At 46.4% G+C, this 22,858-nt stretch overlaps 1 protein-coding gene across 4 annotated transcripts in view; it reads left to right on the top strand.

Moving 5' to 3' along the window:
* KDM1A (lysine demethylase 1A) overlaps positions 1-2,228 on the top strand; it is a 31,004-nt gene extending 28,776 nt beyond the window's left edge. For all 4 annotated transcript variants that reach the window (XM_056557028.1, XM_056557026.1, XM_056557027.1 and 1 more), the window contains exons 18-19: positions 903-1,049; positions 1,667-2,228. In XM_056557028.1, coding sequence (XP_056413003.1) covers positions 903-1,049; positions 1,667-1,846 — 327 coding nt within the window. In that variant the 3' untranslated portion in view covers positions 1,847-2,228. The remainder of the gene's footprint in view (positions 1-902; positions 1,050-1,666) is intronic.
* The last annotated feature ends 20,630 nt before the right edge of the window (positions 2,229-22,858 follow it).

Below are 22,858 nucleotides of genomic sequence, written 5' to 3'. Positions count from 1 at the left end.
TACAACTCCCAGCATGCCCAGACATCCTTTGGCTGTCCTGCGCTGCCATTAGTCAGAATCAGTTCTGACCAATGGCAGGGGATAGGAGGAAATCGCAGCACTGCGACCTCGCTCCTAGCCCTCAGGATGATCGGGGCTGTCACTGACAGCTCCGATCATCCCTATTTTCCGGGTGATCGGGTCACCAGAGACTAGCAGAAAATCACATGTCTGAATTGACATGCAATTTTCTGCGATCGCCGACATGGGAGGGTCTCAGGACCCCCCTGGGCGATGTGCTGGGATGCCTGCTGAATGATTTCAGCAGGCATCCCGGTCCGGTCCCCAACTAGATAGCCGCGGGGACCGGAATTCCCATGGGCGTATGCATACGCCCCATGTCCTTAAGGACTTGGGATGCAGGGCGTATGCATACGCCCGGCGTCCTGAAGAGGTTAAAGTGTAGGATTTTCTTCCCAAAAAATGACTCTTTTCCCGAAAACCACACTTATTTAGTATTTTTTTTTTTTTACTCAGAGTGATTCTGATTCTGTCAGGTTTTTTCTGTCCCATGGTCCGTGGGACAGAATTTAGGTGCAAAACCTGACAAAAATAGTAGGAATCCTGTTTGTAAATGAGGGCCATTGTGTGTGATCTAATGGGCTGTTACAGGCTTACAAGAAAGACTTTTATGTTCTGCAAAAATGATGGTATGAATAATTTTGAAATCATTTTGGGGGGTATAGATGTAAAAAATAATAAATAAAAAGTAAGTAAAAAAAATAAAATAAAAAAAATCACTTATAGGCTATGTTCTCACTAAGTTTACGAGTCCTGTTTCACATTGTTATATTAAGACCATTCCATTTGTATATAATTTATTAATCTGATACAAATTTATCATGTATTTTATTTATGTTCAGCCAAAAGAGACAGTTGTAAGCAGGTGGCGTGCTGACCCATGGGCTCGGGGATCCTACTCTTATGTAGCAGCTGGCTCATCTGGCAACGACTATGATTTAATGGCTCAACCCATCACCCCAGGCCCGGCCATTCCTGGAGCACCACAAGTAAGTTTTCACTATTGAAAAGATTTTCTTCTTCTTATTATTAATATTGTTAATATTATTTAATCTCAGAATAGACACATTACTAATGCAGCTCATATACAGTGTACAATGGCCTGACTGCTTCCAAGTTGTTCTTTTTCTTTTCCTATCTGCAACGTACCAATTTCTCTTTAGGTTTAGTACATGAATTAGGGTTAGAAGTGCCTTTTACATGGGGTGATTAACAGCCAAATGGTCCGATTATTGCCCCCAGCCCTAACCCCTCCCACCCTGTAAATAAAATATATGAAAACCAAGCAATCGGCTGACCGGGCCGATCGATTAGATCATGTGACCCTTAAACTCCTCATTAGTCCGCAGCACATCCCTCAAATGAGGTGCTGCAAATGGTTCTGTTGTGCTCACTATATAACTTTTATATAAAAGTCCTGATTTTATATATAAAGGTCCTGATTGGACCAGAACATGTAATAGTTCTTTGTAATGCTGAATTGCAGGAATCTTCTGTATTCTCTTGTTCATTGTTTTGCTCTACCTATGTTGCCAGTTGTGCTGTGTTTCACTTTTTTCCCCCTATGTTTGTACTAATATTTGTCATCTTTTGCACCTCCTTGCAGCCCATTCCACGCTTGTTCTTTGCTGGGGAGCATACCATTCGGAATTACCCTGCCACTGTTCATGGAGCTCTTCTGAGTGGTTTGCGAGAAGCTGGACGCATTGCTGACCAGTTCCTTGGTGTCATGTACAATATACCTCGCCAGGCCACCCCTGTGGTCCCTGCAGCTCCTATGCCATGAAAAGCACATTGTATGGATAAACTTGAAGAAAAAAAATGGATATACAGTTTTACAGTACTGAACTTCATATTTCTGGCTGAGCATTTGCATACCAGAGTGACTATCATAGTATTCCATGGATTTGTTTCTTCCACCTTTTTTCTAGCAAGACATTAAATCCGGGTGTTAAGCTGTTGTTGAGTAGATCGTAATCGCTATTCTCTAGCACTACTAGCTACGTTTTTTTCGTCATGAATTTTGCCTCAATGTGTTTAAATAAAAAAAATTATATTGGCATTAATTATATTTTTATTTCAGTTTGTTTTTTTTTTTGTATTAAATCTTTGCTATTAAAGTTATGTCTCGTCAAGTATTTTTTTACATTAAACAACTTTTAAAAGTTTGCACAGTTTTTCTTTTTGACTGAATTCTGGGTGATTAAAGGGATAGTTCCATCTCAATAAGAGTGCACCCTTTTAAAGGGGTATTCCAGGCAAAACCTTTTTTTATATATATCAACTGGCTCCGGAAAGTTAAACAGATTTGTAAATTACTTCTATTAAAAAATCTTAATCCTTCCAATAGTTATTAGCTTCTGAAGTTTTCTGTCTAACTGCTCAATGATGATGTCACGTCCCGGGAGCTGTGCATGATGGGAGACTATCCCCATAGGAACTGCACAGCTCCCAGGACATGAGTCATCAGAGAGCAGTTAGACAGAAAACAACAACTCAACTTCAGAAGCTAATAACTATTGGAAGGATTAAGATTTTTTAATAGAAGTAATTTACAAATCTGCTTTAACTTTCCGGAGCCAGTTGATATATATATAAAAAAGTTTTGGCCTGGAATACCCCTTTAAGCATCCCACTGGAGGTCTAGGGGAGATGTGTATGGCTTTCAGGTTCTTCACTTCCCTGAAGTCCCGGGGTCCCTGCTTCAGTAAGAATGCCACCTAGTCTACAGCTTTTCGTAACTTGGGTTAACGCCCAGGTGGAAGCTGGGAGCATTGGTGTTCCATCTGGAGCTTCAGTGAAGGGGGGACAGCGACCCTGGACTACTGCTGGGCCTAGACAAGAGGATAAAGGAAGGTGGTTGGGGGAGCTCTCCTTTCAGAGAAGGGCTTGAAATTGACTTTTTGTGTGACACACTTGCACCTTTTTTGCACCTGGGTGATATATATGCACCTACCACTGCATCATTGCTTAGTTCACAGTTGTGATCTTAAAGGGGTTGTCCCATGTGGCAAAGTTGGTAAAATCAGATATGTACCACATACATATATGTTAAGGAGTACATATGTACTGTTTGAGTTAGGGTCACACGTTCTGTATTTTGCTGGATATTTTCTGCTCCTGTGAATTTAGCTAACCATTGACTTCAAAGGGCATCAAAGTATGTGTATATACATACAGTCATGGCCGTAAATGTTGGCACCCCTGAAATTTTTCTAGAAAATGAATTATTTCTCACAGAAAAAAAACTGCAGTAACACATGTTTTGCTATACACGTTTATTCCCTTTGTGTGTATTGGAACTAAACAAATAAAGGGAGGGAAAAAGGAGATTTTTATGCTTACTGTAAAATCCCTTTCTTGGTCGCTCCTCATTGGGGGGGGGGGGGGGCACCTAACTGATGGGTATATGCTCTTGCCACTAGGAGGCGCTGACACTAGGAAGAAAAAAAAAAAGTTGGCTCCTCCCTGGCAGGATACACTGGGGTAATCAGTTTTAGCTAGCGTCAGCAGGAGGCAAGACAGGTCTGGGAGCTCCCCAGACCTGGTCTTTTCTTATTTTCTAGTAAGGGCCGTTTAGTTAGGTTCTTTACTCCCTTTTGTTTCCTTTTTCAGGTGGTGGTTCAGGAGCATGGGGCTACCTGTCCCCCCCAGCCCCCCCCCCCCCCCCCCATATGCGGCTAAGGGGCATGGGACAAAAGTATGCACCGTTAACCCCTTCCCGCCAATGGCCAGCGCCTGGGGTTGCACCTTTGGGTCCAGGTCCCCCTATCTTCCCTGCTTGTCCTGTCTTTCACAGCATGACGTGATGTAGGTGACTTAAAAGCTGGCTGAAGACATCTTGAGGTGAGTATAAGAAGACAGGTGAGTATATTCCCTCTCCCCCCCCCCCCCCCCCCCACACACACTTTTCTCCTATATTGGGAAATAATGTTGGGGCTCCCTCAGGTCCCTTGGGGGGGGGGGGGGGCGTGCTGTGTTTCTGCGTACTAGGTCATTTGGAGGTCATCTGCGATCTTTTGCGGCGGCTCCCTCCACAGGAGTTCCTCTCCGACTCCCTGAACAACCTTGCTGTTCCTACTTCTGCTGGCAATGATTTTCCCCACTGGGGGTTTGCAGGGCTCTGGCGGCATATGGCCGCCCTTCTTTTGGCCCAGAGCCAGCCTACGTCATCTCCTCTCAATTTTTCGGGGGGCTATGGCCGTACATGGCTCCACCCCTTCTCGTGAGAGCGTGTGGACCGGGAGGTCAGGCAGCACTTCCTCTCCTGGTTCGCGCGCCACACACTTCATGCCTGATAGCTGGCAGATCTATGGTGGGTGCCTCCGGCGACGTCTGTCTCTGCCCCTCCACTGGCATTTTTGTTCCGCTCAGAGGCTGCAGCATGAATATTCCTAGTTTCCCTGCATGAGGGACATTGTGTGGGCTTCCTAGTCCCTTCTACCTCTGGGGATCTCTAGATTAGGGCAAGGCGCCTTGTTTCCCCACACTTACTTAATGTGTGCATTAAAATTTTTTTTTTTTTTTTTTTTTTTTAAATGTTCTCTCTGCTCCTGGTCTCTCAGACCATTTATCTGTGGTTGGCGCCCTCTTGTGGACTATAGTTGAATTGTGCCTTATTTTCATGCACCCTGGTGACCTCTAGGCACATTATTACAGCCTTAGCCTGTACTATGTATCGCTTCTTGGCCTATCTTATGAGTTTTATCTTTTTTTTTTTTCTGGGATTGTATACTGGGGCCCCCTTATTGTCTCTATCACCATGTACAGGACCTGATATGACATTGCATTAAGTCGATTGAGGTATGCTTCTGGCATATCTGCTTTCGCTAAGAGACATATATGACTAGCTGTGGTGGGTCGTGCTGGGAATCTCATAACCACTTTGAAGATACCGGGGTTACAGTCAGGACTGTTTCTCCTCCACCACCGATTGTCATGACATGCTTGCCATGTCCGCAGGGGTTTTTGGCGTGCAGACATAATTCCTAGTGTTGAGCGGCATAGGCCATATTCGAATTCGCGAATATATGTACGAATATTCGTAATATTCGCATATTCGTAATGTTCTCGTTTTATTTTCGCATATGCGAAAATTAACATATGCGAAAATCTACCCATCAAAAAATTAACATACGCTAAAATTCGCATATGCGAAAATTATTATATGCAAATTTTCGCATATGCGAAAATTCGCACACCAGTCTCACACAGTACTATTAGAGCCTTCTTACACCACATAAGCTGGAAGCAGAGAGGGATGATCACTGTGATGTGTACTGTGAAAAAAAAATAAAAAAACGAATATTCATAATTACGAATATATAGCGCTATATTCGCGAATAAAATTCGAATTGCGAATATTCGCGAGCAACACTAATAATTCCCTACTCCACAAGCTGCCACATCCACAGCTGCTGTCCCGGATCCCCTTGTCCAGGGCGAGTTCTATGTGAAAGTGTCCTTGCGTGGCCATGGATTGCACCTGCTCTCATTAGGTCAGACAGTTGTCTCACTTATCACTCACCTCTCCACTGCCGCGTCTGCGGTACCCCACTATTGTGCGAGGTGACCACTGGAGTGCCCTGTTGTCTGCATGGACTCATACCAGTAAGCCAGACAGTGGTCTGCATGGTTTTCACTACCGCCTGCCAATTTCTTCGAGGGCTAGAGTATTTGCGGCTAAAGTTCCGGTACCCCACTGCTAGTGTGAGGTGTCTGCCGGAGTGACCTGTTTTCTAAAAGGACCCATACCAGTAAGGCAGACAGTGGTTTGCATGGTTTTCTCTACCGCCTGTCAACTTCTCCAAGGGCTGAAGTATCTGCGGCTGAAGTTCCGGTTCCCTACTGCTAGTGGGCGGTGTCTGGTGGAGTGACCTGACGTGTCCTGTGGACCTTAGGCAGGGCGAGGGAGATACATTCCACGGCTCCTAAGCCTCCCCCAATCTCCCAGGGTGACGGGGTCGTGGTTCCCAGACTTCACTGCCCTTCTGATGCATCAAGGAGCACAGTTATTGCCTATCTGACTGTGTCCCCTTATCACCAGTGCCGGAGGGGGCTCTCATTGCACCAAACCGCTGTCTGCTCGGTTTCCCCTGCTGTCCGTCCTCAGTCTCTGGCCTGCTGCGCGCATGGCTGTGGCTCCCCGTACCTCACTGTTGGTGTGAGGACTCTGTCACAGGGTTCCTGCAGGCGTGAAGGACTGCTGCCATTCAGCCAGTCTTTGGTCTTCACGGTCTCCTACACCTCTGGGTCGCCCATGAGATTGGCCGCACTCCGTGCCCCACTGTCTGTGGGAGGGTTTGAAGGAGTGTCATTTGCGTTCAGGAATCCTCCAGCAGTCAGCCGGATGGCCATTCCTGTGGTTTACTGCTACATCGGGTTAACTGACATACACTTCCCACAGTGTGGTGGAAGTTCAGGTAACCCACTGCCAAGAAGTAGTTCCGAGGGGGTCTAACTATGTTCCTTGGGCCCTCTGCAATGCGCCACATGTTGGTTTGTGGGGTTTCCTACTTTACAATGTCCCTCTCCACAGGCCTGCCGCTCTCTTGGCTTAAGGCTGGTAGCCAGTATTTTCGTGTGTGGTTCTGTATGCGGGACCAGGTTGGCCATTCTCCCTATGCCAGATAGTCAGACTGTCTGCATGGCTTTATAGTAAACCAGGTCTCCTCCCCCATTCCTGCTGCTCCTGCAACGGCAGTCCGGTGACTCCTTCCCTGTTGAGTTCCACAAAGTGTGTCTCTATGGGTACATGGGCCTTCATCTCTGTCTACATGTTTCCGGCCTAACATGCATCCTTCGTCTTTTGCATCTGCACCTGCAGCCCCAGTGTGTAGCACCATTAGGTGATGGGGTATGGGCATCTCCTGCAGTGCCCATGGTTTTTCAGGACTACAGCTGCATTCTGTTCCTTTTTTCCTGAGTGCCACATTGGTCTGCTAGGTGCATGGTTTTGACACACCGTTGGGTGCTGAGTCTGTCTTCCATTCTGCCAGACTCTTGGATGTCTGTGGTTTCCTTCATGTCTGGGTCCTTACATAAGTTAGGTCCTCTGCACGTGTAGACTCCACCCTCCCTTCTTTCGGTGTGGTGTACCTCGGGCTTTCTTGTGACCTTGTTCTAAAGAACTGTGACAGTGGTGAACCTCTCCAGTCCTGGCAGGGGGCCGGTTGGGGCCACACAATCAGTTCAGCCCCCCTCTGTTTCCAGGGATTTTCCTGGTTTCCTGTGCTGGGTGTCTCAGGTGCCTGCTCTGTTGCCTTGAACACGTCTAGGATGGCTCAGTTGGCACACATCTGGTCCAGGGTTTCACCCCGATGGGGTGTTCCACCGATGTTGGTTGCTGTGTGCATGGGTTTCTTAGTCGCATTCATAGCCATGTCTTAGTTTTTTGTCCAACACTTGTGTCTGGGTTTCCGATCCCTCCATGTCTCTAGATGTTGTCGTAAGGTCCCTGGGGGGCTCCATCTGCCCTGTACTTCGTCCTGTCGCCATAGGGTGGCATTTCCTTGCTTCAACGGTCCTTGGCTCACTGTCAATCCCTCTTCCAGGGGGTTCGGGGATCAGAGTGCTGCTGTGGGCGGTGCCTGGGTTTTCTCTTGACCACCCCTTATTTTTTCCCCTCCACTGGGGGACTATTTCGCTGAGCGCTCTCTTCTGCCAAGATGGAGCAATCTCTTCCCACTATATAGGTGGGGTATCTGGCTGGGCCCTTGTTTTTTTTTTTTTTTTTGCTAAAAGCATTCAGTAGAGCTTTTTCATTGTCTGTGCTTGAGGGCTTACTGCCAACAATTGCAGCCTGGCTCTCTTCCTGTTTTTTTTTTTTCCTTTTTTTTTTCTGTTATCTTCTGCTGCTCATGCAGCCTTGGCATTCTCCTCTGTTGCACTCATGTATGACTCAGCGATGGCCAGTCTAGCACCTGTCTGTTATTTGGGTCCTGGCTTTGCTCTTTTCCTCCCTTGGCGCAATCTCCCTGGAAGGGTGTGTTTATTCTTCCTTTGACAGTGTTGGTTGTGTGACACTGACACCACTGTCTTTTTTAGGGTGCCCTTCCTCTTCCCTGTACCTGGGAGTCTGCTGGGTTCCCTTTTGTTTTTTCCCTCCGTCCTGTCCTATGGGACATTGCTTAGGAATGCTCTGATCTTCTCGGACCGCTGGGGTCCAACTCTGGTGTCTCCTTGGCTGGGGCACTATTCTAGACTGCAGTGGCATACCTTCCTTTTTTGGGTTGGCCCTCCGGGTTCTTTAGGCCCTAGTGATGGTTGGGGTCTCGGGCATGGGTAGTGATCCTGCCCAAGTTTCTCCACGATCCCTTGGTGGAGCGGTCTTTCTGTATCGCTCTTCTTCTTGGCCATTTATTCTTCCAGAGCTTCAATGTGTGCAGAAAAAAAATTGGGAGCTTACCAGATAGTGTTGTGCTAAGAGCACAACACCTCAGCAGGCGTGAAGACTCGCAGAGGTCATGGAGGTCAGCAGCCACAGGTCCTGTTCAGATGCCTTTTGGTCAGCTGGATAATGGTGCAGAGATATGGATACGAGCCAAAAAGAAGGATATCCCAAACGGTGCTTCTCCTCCTAGGAAAGATACAATGCCGCAATCCACAGAAAATATAGGTTTATTGCACATAAGTTTCGAGCCCGTGCTGGGCTCTTCGTCAGGCATAATGTTAGACATTGTATAATACATGGTTTAAAAAGCCCAGGACCAGAACTACAACCGGGTCAAAGGTCATCAAATGTTACATAAGATACTTTTAATAAAAAAATAAAATTTTAAATAATGGTTATAAAAATGATTTGTATAAAACCACACGCTTAAAGGGGTACTCCGGTGAAAAGCTTTTTTTCTTTTAAATCAACTGGTGCCAGAAAGTTAAACATATTTGTAAATTACTTCTATTAAAAAAATCTTAATCCTTCCAGTACTTATTAGCTGCTGAATGCTACAGAGGAAATTCCTTTCTTTTTGGAACACTGATGACATCACAAGCACAGTGCTCTCTGCTGACATCTCTGTCCATTTTAGCAACCGTGCATAGCAGATGTATGCTTAGGGCAGCATGGTGGCTTAGTGATTAGCATTGCTGCAAGGACAACAATAAATAAAGACTTATTATTATTATAACATCTGCAGAGAGCACTGTGCTCGTGATGTCATCAAAGAGCATTCCAAAAAGAAAAGAATTTCCTCTGTAGTATTCAGCAGCTAATAAGTACAGGAAGGATTAAGATTTTTTAATAGAAGTAATTTACAAATATGTTTAACTTTCTGGCACCAGTTGATTTAAAAGAAAAAACGTTTTCACCGGAGTACCCCTTTAAAATAAACATACAGGATATAAAATATATAATATAATGTGGTGTAGTTATTCCTCTGCAGCGCTGGTTCCCCAGCAAGTGGCCCACTCTCACAGTGTCAGCCTGCCAGGTGACTATGGAGCCTCCAGTTCCCATGTTTGTCGCTCTGGCTTTTGGGGTGCCCCTTTTTTCAGGGCGTTCAGTTTCCTTTTTTGGCTTATTGCTTCAGTCTCCATCTTCGGGGTTCATCTACTCCCAAGATGAAGGACGTTCAGGTCTACCATATTACACCAGTCATGCTAATTTCGTCTTCTGTTTGCCCGGTGGGCCCCTGGGACAGGGGTTTTGGGTCTCTAGATATTCCGGTCATTGATCTTATGCACCAGACCACTCTAGAGCCGGCTCCGTCTCTTTCTTTTTTCCAATGGGGTTCTGGTCTCCACCTTTGGTAATTGACTTCTATTCAGGCGTACGCTGCTCTCTTTGGTGTATGTCTCCTTTGGATGGGGTTCTCTTGTTGTGCCCTTTTCCTTTTCTTTTTTGTTCCCAGCCGAGTTTGCCCTCTGTCTGGTTCTGTGCTCCTTGGGGTTGATTTGCTACCACCTTCCAATATGGTTCAGGCCCATCTGGCTTCCTAGTCGACTTTTTCTTGTCTCCCTATATGGACGGTAGTTTAGTGTATCGATGAAGGACGGTCTCTTCCTTTGGCGTCCTGGTCTGTCTCCATGGACGGGGATCTTTCAGTTGCTCAGTTTCTGGGCCCAGGTTGTCCCTGTCCTGGGGTCTTGTCCGCAAGGTTTAAGGACGAGTGGGTTCGGTCTCTGACTGTTTCCCTTTCTCTAATGGTTGTTATTCCCACCCTAGGGGACTGCTTTGGTATGTCCCATCAGTTAGGTGTCCCCCAATGAAGAGCGACCGAGAAAAGGAGATTTTTTTTGTACTCACCATAAAATCGCTTTCTCGTAGCCTTCATTAGAGGACACTGCACCCACCCATTTCTTCATTTTTTTGGGTCCGGATTATCTTTTCCGTAGTTTTTTTTATCCGGGATTCTTTCTAGGGTCCTACAGACATGTTTTTTGTTGGCTTCTCCTACTGCTTTGTGACAAAACTGATTGCCTCACTTCCAGTGGGCGGGTATATCCTGCCAGGGAGGAGACGACTTTTGTTTTCTTCCTAGTGTCAGTGCCTCCTAGTGGCAAGAGCATATACCCATCAGTTAGGTGTCCCCCAATGAAGGCTATGAGAAAGAAATTTTACGGTAAGTACAAAAAAAATCTCCTTTTCTCGGAGGATCCATGGGGGGACACAGACCTTGGGTATATGCTGCTGTCAGTAGGAGGCTTGACACTATGGTAACAAGAAAAGTCGGCCCCTCCCAGCAGGATATACCCGCCTACAGGCACCTGAGCTAATCAGTTTTAGTCCCAGAACAGTAAGAGAGGACCAACAGGTAAGAAAAAAACCAGGAACTGTCCGAGGAACCGCAGAATAAAAATTAACTGAAACACCCTTAGACAGGTAACCAAACCAGGAACACCAGAAAAATGGGTGGGTGCTGTGTCCCCCAATGGATCCTCCGAGAAAGAGATTTTACCGTAAGCATAAAAATCTCCTTTTCTCTATATGCTCCATTGGGGGACACAGACCTTGGGACATACCATAGCAGTTCCGAGGGTGGGTAAAAGGGGAGCAAGTTAGGTGGAAGGCTGGACCACAGCCGCCTGCAACACCTTGCGACCCAGACTAGCATCAGCAGATGCAAAGGAATGAACCTGGTCGAATTTTGTAAAAGTGTGTAAAGACGACCCTGGTTTCAAACCAGGGAGGCCGAAGCCCTGTTGCGGAGAGCTCAGGAGGCCCCGACAGAACAAGTGGAATGAGCTGAGACCCTGAAGGGCAGAGTCTTCCCCTTGCAGCGGTAAGCTTCCAAAATAGTTGACCGGATCCACTGAGAAATGGTCCTTTGAAGCGGGTAGTCCTTTACGACGACCTTCCATAAGTGCAAAGAAGGAGTCACTGACAAAAGGAAGAAGTGATTGAGAGGTAGGTTCGAACAGCTCGGACCACGTCAAGTTTATGGAGCAAACGTTCCTTAGGATGAGATGGAGCCGGACGGGAGGACGATGTCCTCGTTAAGATGAAAGGCGGAAACAACCTTAGGTAAGAAGGACGACTGTGTGAGGAAAAATGTCCGGTCCTCAGACAGAGAGATAGCTCCGGAGGGAGAGGGGAGAATAGCAGGCAGGAGGGCTAGACCAATGAAAAGGAGGGGTCGGATTAATATCAGACGGGCCCCCATTGGTTAGAAATGCCCCCAGAAGCTTGAGCCTTGCGCTGATAGGGTAATCATCAGGATCACAATGCGCACGCTAACACATGATAGGGCCTTAATCCCCACTGGGAGAGAGTGGGCGAGGCTAAGGTCTGTGAGCAGAGTGTGCCGCAGCCATAATGAATTCACCCCCTAATGCCGGCAGAAGACCGGGATCCACCAGGCTAGCGTGAACAATGCTGCCGACAGGGTAAGGTATCTCCGGCACTAAAATATATACCGGCGCATGTGCAGAAAGTAAGCGCCGGTGAAGTACGTGTGAATAAAAGTGAAGTGAACATTATTCCTGCACCACATAACTTCCCTAATATAAGAATGGTCGAGCAGGGCAATCCCTAGAGGGAATAAAAAGAAGTGGGAACTAAAGCAGGGGGCTACAGAGGTTGAGAATCCAGAAATCTGTAGGAAAAAGGGGAGGAAATACTCACCTTTCCATAGAAAACGTACCTCATGATGTTTTCAGTCAACATTTAGTCACCTGCATCATGCCGGGCTGAGACAGCGAGACGAGCAGGGAAGGTAGAGGGACCCAGACCCAAAGGTGCAACCCCAGGTGCTGACCGGTGGCGAGAAGGGGTTAACAGTACATGACTCGATGTCTGTGCCCCTTCTTCGCAAATGGGGAAAGAGTGAACGCTATGTTCCTGAGACCCCACCTGAAAAGAGAAAAATAAAGGGAGAAAAGTCTAACTAAACATCCTGTCATGCGTTAATAACTCAATTATGAATTATGGTCATAAAAATTATTAATTATGAAAAAATTTTAATTATGAAAATTATTAAAAATCTCAAAATTATGACCTGGTGAATTGAATTCACATCTGAGTCCGACTATTTCCTCAGATATTAACAAGTTCTTTTTATGACGGGATGACATTAACGCTTAAGGATGTATTTTTGCAATATACAATAATACACAGGTATTATAAATAGAGATGAGCAAACTTTTAAAAAATTTGATTCGGCCGATTCGCCGAATTTACCCGAAAAGTTTGTTTCCATCCGAATTTGTTTGCGGCGAATCGATATTAAAAAAGGCTATTTCTAGCCTACATACAGCCTCTATAGGGGTATAGAACACTTTGCTGTGTCCTAAAACGCATATGGAGTGTGCTGGGGTAGTGAAATAATACTGTTATTCAGAATAGCATGCAGATTACCGGCATCGCTCTTAGAATCACTGCCGCACAGCAGCACAATGACAGAGCCTGGTGGTGGCATCAGTGTCAGGAGACCATACAGTGACTGAATGACATAGCGTGGACATGTTGGCAGCAAGAGGAGACAATTTAGTGGCTGAATGGCACAGCGTGGAGTTGGCTGATGCACTAGTACACTACACACCAGGGCTTCACAATCCCCCCCAAAAAAACAACACAATATATGACATTTTTGACAAAGATTTCTCATTGGTAGCACCCACTATCCAAAAATTTGAAATTAACAGACCCAGGCCCCACCTCTGTGGCATCAGTAACCCATATATTGCCTGAAGGACACATCCTGGAGTTGGCTGATGCACCAGTATACACCAGGGCTTCACAATTCCCCCTCCAAAATCAGCACAATGAGAAATTTTTGTCAAAGATTTCTCATTGGTAGCACCCGCTATCCAAAAATGTGAAATTTCCAGAGCCAGGCCACACCCCTGCGGCATCAGTAACCCATATATTGCCTGCATGACACAGCCTGGAGTTGGCTGATGCAAGAGTACACACCAGGGCTTCACAATCCCCCCCCAAAAAACAACACAATATATGACATTTTTGACAAAGATTTCTCATAGGTAGCACCCGCTATCCAAAAATTAGAAATTTCCAGACCCAGGCCCCACCTCTGCGGCATCAGGAACCCATATATTGCCTGAAGGACACAGCCTGGAGTTGGCTGATGCACCAATACACACCCGGGCTTCACAATCCCCTCCAAAAAACAACAACATTTTAGACATTTTTTAAAGAAATACCTTTGTGTAAGAACAAGCGCATATCCAACAGTTCACAAGACTCTATAATGCAGGACGGTGGACCACCCAAAGACATTCTTCTCAAAAATAATAAACCACACAATGTTTGAATTTTTTTTACAAAAACTAATATAATATGTGTGTAAGCACATCTGTCTCCAAAAGATCAGATCTCCAAAGGACTTTTTTCGCCCAAAATGATGAAGCAGAGTTAATCCCTGTCCGTATTTTTTATTTTTTTTTTTTCATTAAAAAATCACACGCAACAAGCGTTCCGTTGTGTAACGATTAGCATTCTGGAAAATTCAATTTTATTACTGATAAAATTATCAGTAAATTAAAAAAAACACTACCCAAGAGTGTTTAATTACCCCATACATTGCACCAGGAGCAGTCAGGAGTAGGCCTCAGCAGTACCCAAGAGGCTTTAATAACCCCCTACCTTTGCACGATCAATTTCGTTATGCCCTCTGATTTCTGGGACCGCAGGCGCGCTACACTGAATGGATTAGCGTGTCTCTATCTTTCATCGACCGGTGCTGGTAACCCGCTAACTCCCGGAAAGGCAAGCTGCCGCGAAGCAGGTGGTCTCCCCCGGGCACGTTTGGCTCCAGAATTTCCACTACTGCCACACTACGCTGACTGCCAACACCCTGGCTTCACAATCCCCTCCAAAAAACAACAACATTTTAGAAATTTTTTAAAGAAATACCTTTGTGTAAGAACAAGCGCATATCCAACAGTTCACAAGACTCTATAATGCAGGACGGTGGACCACCCAAAGACATTCTTCTCAAAAATAATAAACCACACAATGTTTGAAATTTGGTTAAAAAAATTATTACATGTCTGTCTCCAAAAAATCAGATGACAAAAGGATTCCAATTCGCCAAAAATGATTAAGCAGAGTTAATCCCTCTCCATCTATTTATTTATTTTTTTCATTAAAAAAATCACACGCAACAAGCGTTCCATTGTGTAACGGTTAGCATTCTGCAAAATTCAATTTTATTACTGATAAAAGTACCAGTAAATTTAACAATAACACTACCCAAGAGTGTTTAATTACCCTATACATTGCACCAGGAGCAGTAAGGAGTAAGCCTCAGCAGTACCCAAGAGGCTTTAATAACCCCTTACCTTGCCCGATCAATTGCGAGATCGAGCAATAACAGGTGTGTTATGGCCTCAGATGTCCTGGGCCGCACTAGCGCTCCACTGAACGGATTAGCGTGTCTCTATCTTTCAAGGACAGGTGCGTGTTGCACGCTGAAACCAGTTCGTGATAGGGATCTGTGATTGCAATTATTTAAACTTAAAACGAGGAATTACCAGTAAGTGAGGGATATAAGCTGGCGTTGATTAAGTCCCTGCCCTTTGTACACACCGCCCGTCGCTATAAGCGATTGGATTAGTTAATGAGTTGGTTAGTGAGGTCCTCGGATCGGCCCAGGAGGGGTAGGAGAAAGCCCTGGCAGAGCGCCGAGAATTTAATGATCATTGTTGAAATTTGCATTAAGCATGTATTTAGCTACTGCTAAACATCCAAAAATTTAAGGCCCAAGGCCAGAGGCACTAGGGAGGCAAGTAGTTCCTGAAAGACAGAGAATGAGTCTGGAGCATGCATTTGCAGTACCCAAGAGGTTTTCATAACCCCTTACATTTAAAGATCAATGTTGACATTTGCCTTTAAGCATGTATTTAGCTACTGCTAAACTTCAAAAAATTATAGGCCCAAGGCCAGAAGCATCAGTTTCCCCATATTAGGAGCATAGTTGTCCCCCAAATTAGGCAGCATAGATGTCCCCCAGATTAGGCAGCATAGATGTCCCCCAGATTAGGCAGCATAGGTGTCCCCCAGATTAGGCAGCATAGATGTCCACCAGATTAGGAGCATAGTTGTCCCCCAGATTAGGCAGCATAGATGTCACCCAGATTAGGCAGCATAGATGTCCCCCAGATTAGGAGCATACTTGTCCCCCAGATTAGGCAACATAGATGTCCCCCAGATTAGGAGCATACATGTCCCCCAGATTAGGCAGCATAGATGTCCCCCAGATTAGGAGCATACTTGTCCCCCAGAGTAGGTAGCATAGATGTCCCCCAGATTAGGCAGTTTAGTTGTCCCCCAGATTAGGAGCATAGTTGTCCCCCAGATTAGGCAGCATAAATGTCACCCAGATTAGGCAGCATAGATGTCCCCCAGATTAGGAGCATACTTGTCCCCCAAAGTAGGCAGCATAGATGTCCCCCAGATTAGGAGCATACTCGTCCCCCAGATTAGGCAGCATAGTTGTCCCCCAGATTAGGCAGCATAGATGTCACCCAGATTAGGCAGCATAGATGTCCCCCAGATTAGGAGCATAGTTGTCCCCCAGATTAGGCAGCATAGATGTCCCCCAGATTAGGAGCATACTTGTCCCCCAGTGTAGGCAGCATAGATGTCACCCAGATTAGGAGCATACTTGTCCCCCAGATTAGGCAGCATAAATGTCCCCCAGATTAGGAGCATCCTTGTCCCCCAGATTAGGCAGCATAGAAGTCCCCCAGATTAGGAGCATACTTGTCCCCCAGTGTAGGCAGCATAGATGTTCCCCAGATTAGGAGCATCCTTGTCCCCCAGATTAGGCAGCATAGATGTCCACCAGATTAGGAGCATAGTTGTCCCCCAAATTAGGAGCATAGTTGTCCCCCAGATTAGGCAGCATAGATGTCACCCAGATTAGGCAGCATAGATGTCCCCAGATTAGGCAGCATAGATGTCCCACAGATTAGGCAGCATAGTTGTCCCCCAGATTAGGTAGCATAGATGTCCCCCAGATTAGGCAGCATAGATGTCCCCCAGATTAGGCAGCATAGATGTCCCCCAGATTAGGAGCATACTTGTCCCCCAGATTAGGCAGCATAGATGTCCCCCAGATTAGGAGCATAGTTGTCCCCCAGATTAGGCAGCATAGATGTCACCCAGATTAGGCAGCATAGATGTCCCCCAGATTTGGAGCATACTTGTCCCCCAGAGTAGGCAGCATAGATGTCCCCCAGATTAGGAGCATACTTGTCCCCCAGATTAGGCATCATAGATGTCCACCAGATTAGGAGCATAGTTGTCCGCCAGATTAGGAGCATAGTTTCCCCCCAGATTAGGAGTATAGTTGTCCCCCAGATAAGGAGCATAGTTGTCCCCCAGATTAGGCAGCATAGGTGTAACCCAGATTAGGCAGCATAGATGTCCCCCAGATTAGGCAGCATAGATGTCCCCCAGATTAGGCAGCATAGATGTCCCCCAGATTAGGCAGCATAGATGTCCCCCAGATTAGGCAGCATAGATGTCCCCCAGATTAGGAGCATAGTTGTCCCCCAATAAGCGTGGGCCGGTCAGAGCCAATCAAAGGGCCGTATGTGGCAAGCGGGCCGTACAATGCCCAGGTCTGCCCCAGAGGGTTTCATAACCAACCACAATAGAGAAAATTTTGTTGTAGGAGCATGGTCAATCTACTCAGACCATCTGTCATTGGTGCCTGGAAATCCTGGCTGATCCATCCCTCATTCATGTTGACAAACGTCAGTCTCTCCACATTTTTAGTGGACAGACGAGTTCACCTTGGGGTGACTATGGCCCCGGCCGCACTAAACACCCGCTCTGATGGCACACTACTGGCCGGGCAGGACAGCTTTTCCAGGGCAAACTCCGCTAGTTGCGGCCATAAATCAAGTTTGGCTGCCCAGAAGTCCAGCGGATCTTCAACAGTTGTTTGGAGGGTCATGTCGAGGTAAGCCACCACCTGCTGGTTCAGGTCCTGCTCCATGTCCACCTGCTGCTGATGAGTAGCTTCACTATGCGGCTGAAGGAAGCTACTCATCAGCGACTGTAGACTCAGGCTGCTGCTGATTGAGCCAGTACTGCTCCTGCCACCCCTCCCTTCCCCAGCAGCTGTGGCAGTGGAAGGTGAGCGCAGAGGGCCCCCCGAGTCAGACCTGCGAGTGGATGGACCATGTGGCCGATAGACATCGGCCAACCGACTACGTAGAAGCTCCCTGAAGTAGGTCAGTTTGTCCTCCCTCTCAGTGGGTATAAAAAAGGCCCCCATTCTGTGCCGGTAGCGAGGGTCTAATAAGGCGGAGATCCAGAAGTCATCGTGCTGACGAATTTTGACAATTCGTGGGTCACTACGCAAGCAACTCAACGTGCATCATGCCATTTGTGACAGTGACTCGCTGGGACTACCTGCCTCCATCTCCACTGCATACTGCTACGGTGTGTCTGGGTCCTCTGTCTCGCCTCCCTCGTAATAACCCTCCAGCTCCTCTGGCTGCTCCTGCTCCTCCTCTCCTGTCCAATGACCAGAAACACCGGCCATCTCATCCACCGTAAACTGTGCTCCACTCTGCCCCTCATCATCCTCCTCCAGTTCATTCCCCACAAGACTCATGTAGCCTTCTGATGTAGGTGCAACATCTCCATTGCCGTGACCAGCCATGTTTTCAATCATTTTTTGGAGTAAATGTAGGAGTGGAATTACATCGTTCATGGCGTAATTCGAGCGACTAACAAAAAATGTGGCTTCCTCAAAGGGCCTCAGCAAATGGCAGGTGTCACATATGAGCTGCCACTCGTACACATTGAAGTTACACAGAGGAGTACTCCTATCTGCTTGTATCATCAAAAAATCTGTGATGGCTTTTATTTGTTCGTATAGTCTGTCCAACATATGGAGGGTGGAATTCCAACGTGTGGCAACGTCACAAATGAGACTATGTTGTGGGATACCATTCTGACGCTGCAGCTCAAGCAAAGTGTGCTTGGCGGTGTACGAGTGGCTGAAGTGCATGCACAGTTTCCTTGCCATTGTCAGGACGTCTTGCAAATGGGGTGATGACTTGGTGAACTTCTTGACAACCAGATTCAACACGTGTGCCATGCAGGGCGAATGGTTCACACTTCCTTGTCGCAGCGCGGCCACAATGTTCTTCCCATTGTCGGTCACCATGGTTCCCATTTCCAGATTTCGTGGAGTAAGCCATACTCGGATTTTTCTTCCCTAATGAACTTTAGCAGTTCCTCCCCTGTGTAACTCCGTTCGCCAAGGCAAACCATGTGAAGGATGGCTTGACACCGCTGTGCACTACACACGTGGTACGATGAAGGGCCACCGAGATTTGGATGTGCAGTGGAGGCCGAGGACACAGGGGAGGAGGAGGAGGAGGCACACACTGTAAAAGGACCAACTGCCTGGGAGCCAGAGCGTGGAGGAGGAAGCGGTGTGACCTGTCCAAGTTGCTGTTGTGACTGTGCAGGAACAACATTTACCCAGTGGGCCATAAAAGACATCTATTGTCCCTGCCCGTGGTTACAGTTCCATACGTCGGCGCTGCCGTGCACTTTCGAACACAACGACAGGCTCAAGGACTGGCCCACCTTCTCTTGTACAAACTTATGCAGGGCTGGTACTGCCTTCTTCGCAAAGAAATGACGGCTTGGGACTCTCCACCTCGGCTCGGCACAAGCCATCAATTCCCTGAAAGCTGCAGAGTCCACCAGTTGGAAAGGGAGGGACTGCAACACCAGCAACTTGGACAGCAGCACATTCAACTTCTGCGCCGTTGGATGAGTGGGCGCATACTGTTGTCTCTTGGACATGGCTTCGCCGATCGATTGTTGGCGGAACGGCTGACTACGAGCGGAAGAAGCAGGAGCGCAAGAAGGAGGGTTTGACACAATACTCCCTTCGGCTGAGGTGGTGGAGCCTTGGCTGGATGACGGAGGGAGCGGATGGCCACTGGGTGATGCGGCAGGCTGGACCACTACCTCGGAGCCACGGTTATCCCAGGCCGCTTTATGATGGCGAATCATGTGTTGACGCAGGGCCGTGGTGCCAAGATTGGGACCCTGGCCACGCTTCACTTTCTGCCGACAGATTTTGCATGTGACTACGCTAAGGTCCTCCGGATTCTTTATGAAGAACAATCACACCGCAGAGTAGCTGATTTTCCCACCCGCAGTCCGCACTATTTCACTGCTATTGGCGCCGTCTCCAGGAACCCCTGTTCCACTACCTCCCTGAATGGTAGCTTGCCGCAAAGCAGGTGGTCTCCCCCTGGCACGTTTGGCTCCTGAATTTCCACTACTGCCACCACTACACTGATTGGCAACCGTGCTACCGCCTTGCTGCCTCATAGACAAAGAGCAAATCTCTTCTCCTGATGATGATGAAGCCCCGGTTTCTGCACCCGGCTCCCAATTGCGATGGCTTCATCATCATCAAAAGATGCGTGCACGTCACTGATGTCCTCCTCGTGTTCCACAACAGTGTCTGCCTCAGGACCCTGAACAATTGAAACACCGCCTCCCACGTCACTCTCCGCATCACTACTTGCCCTCCTTGCGGAGCAAGCGACGCATGTCTCCTCACATTCTTGGCTGCCCATTAGCTGCTAACTGTCCTCTATTGGAGCGTCCTCAGTAAATAGTGGAGCTGAACCCAAAGCATGAGATACTTCTTTGGTAGAGGGAACAGCATAGGACAAAGGCAATGGGATTACGGGGACTGCTCCCGGGCCATGCCAACTGAGGGTTGTGTCTGAGGAACCCATCGACTCTTGACTGGGGTTGTGAGATGTCGCTTGTGATGATGGGGATGAGTGTGCAAACCAATTGACGAGGAGAGATGGGTCGACGACCCGACCGCTGGGTGTTAACTGGAGCTCAGGCCTATTGCTGCGACTCCTGCTGCCACTAGCCCCAAGTCTGCTGCCAACTCTGCCTGACGTATGTAGGCCTCTGCCCTCTCTGTGTGCACGTCCTGGCACTTCCCTGCCTGACATACTTAGTGCGTTTATGAGGGTATAGAACAGAAGCAGGCGATTATTTACGGCTGTCCTTTCAAAGTTAATACACCGGCAGGTGTATAATGTGTGGTATAACACTGAATTTAGCACAGAGACAGAAAAAAGGTGGTATATGGTACGCTATTTGCTTGTATTTAGGCCCTTTGCAATGATAAGGCCACTGAAAAAGCGTATTTGTACTCAGGAAAAACTTTTTTTTTTTAATACACCGGCAGGTGTATAACGTGTGGTATAACACTTTATTTAGCACAGAGACAGAAAAAAAGGTAGTATATGGTACGCTATTTGCTTGAATTTAGGCCCTTTGCAATGATAAGGCCACTGTTAAGCGTATTTTTATGCAGGAAAACCTTTTTTTTCTTTAATACACCGGCAGGTGTATAACGTGTGGTATAACACTGAATTTAGCACAGAGAGAAAAAAGGTGGTATATGGTACGCTATTTGCTTGTATGTAGGCCCTTTGCAATGATAAGGCCACTGAAAAAGCATATTTGTACTCAGGAAAAACTTTTTTTTCTTTAATACACCGGCAGGTGTATAAAGTGTGGTATAACACTGAATTTAGCACAGAGACAGAGTAACAGGTGAAAAATGGTAAAAAGGCACTAAAGTCCACACTAATATGACTTATTTCTGAACAGCAGCAGGACCCAACAGTGCAGCACCACAAAAAAAAAAAAAAAAATCCAGGGATTAAACCCTAAATTGCACTCTGTCACACAATTCTGAGCAGCAGAAGATTTGTGGAGCAAAAAAAAAAAACTCAATTGGGCTGAAAAATGGGGAGATGAGATGCTTCAGAAAGTTCAGGCAGCTTGGAGATCTGTATGAGGCAGCTGACAGCTATCTGCCCTTCTCTGCTGCAATTCTCAATAACGTGAATAGGAGGTTTAGCTATCAATGATCCTTCTCAGTGTAACAGCACAGCACTCTGCACTGCTGTCTTTCCCTAATGCTGATGTGAGTAGCAGTTGCAGTGTAACGCTGTGGTATGAGCTATTCACACACACGCAGTCCCGTCCTCTCCATCTGAGTGCATAGATGAAATGAAGAGAGGCAAGATGGCCGCCGATTATATAGGGGCTGTGACATCACAGGGGTCAGTGAACACTGATAGGCTGCATCTCACATGTGGTTCAGGGTCAGCCCGCCTACCTTCATTCCCGCCGCTGTTTCCCGCCCTCCCATAATCCCCTGCCCCATGTACTCACATGTGGATCTGCCATCTTAGCTCTCCAATAGCCTGGAACGCTGTAAAATGGAGTTTAATGAATCGATTCATGCGATAGAATCGCGGGGATATTCGTAGCGAATCGAATTTTTCATGAAATTCGGAACGAATTCGGGTTCGTCAACTTCGATTCGCTCATCTCTAATTATAAAGTATGCAGATTTATTGGTTATAAGATTGTAAGCATAAATGAGTAACAAACACAATGATATATGCAAATGAATATCAATTAGATATTAGTAAACAGTACAAGATAGTTAATTGACTACATAAAAGTAGAACAATACATGTGAGTAGTTAGTATCTTGTTACAATAAACAAATCTACTAGGTTAGAAATATCATATAAGAAAAGGTTACATATCACTCTATTCAGAGGAACCTCATGATATTAAGATAGGCAATATCTAATCATAGACATCAATATGGAATGTTAGCTACACTCCGCCCTCTTCTAACCAACTACAAATCCCATGATTCCATGAATGGGGAAATCCATCTAAGAATATATACATGGAAGAATGATGATATACTTCCCCCCATTCCAGACTATTTTCTATACATGATCTTGGTAAGACATTAAGACAATTAGCAGAGATATATGATCTTGCTCTATATTTTAGGAGGAAGAACTTGAAACAAGTTTCCTGTGTGGGAAACATACTTATAACACTTAAATTGGCGAGTAGGAATTCTATCAATATCTAAGCAATTATTTAATGCTTTGTTAGATTATGAGTCTTGATTCTTCTACAGGTAGAATGAAATCTCCCAATATCCTAACAATATAATCTCAATATCGAGATAATTAATTATTTTATTTAATTAATTTATTCGCCAATCTAAATGGTATAATTCCATCCACATTATCCCAATTAGTCTTAATTAAATGGAATACCATTTTTGTGTCTCTTATCAAAACTCTGTAAGAACCTTACTTCTGCTCTGAGGAACACTGAACGGTCCAACTCATCGTCAGGGACAGCCATTGGGCCGGTACCGTGTGATCAGTCCGGCATCTGGAATCTCACATGGCTTCCATGGCATCCATCTTGTGGACCTTTTCCCTTTGTCTTTGTGTTCTCAGTTAGAGCAGTTCAGTTTCAGTATCAGCTCTC

The sequence above is a fragment of the Hyla sarda genome, chromosome 2, assembly GCF_029499605.1.
Source record: "Hyla sarda isolate aHylSar1 chromosome 2, aHylSar1.hap1, whole genome shotgun sequence".
NCBI lineage: Eukaryota > Metazoa > Chordata > Amphibia > Anura > Hylidae > Hyla > Hyla sarda.
This window is presented reverse-complemented; position numbering and strand designations above follow the sequence as displayed.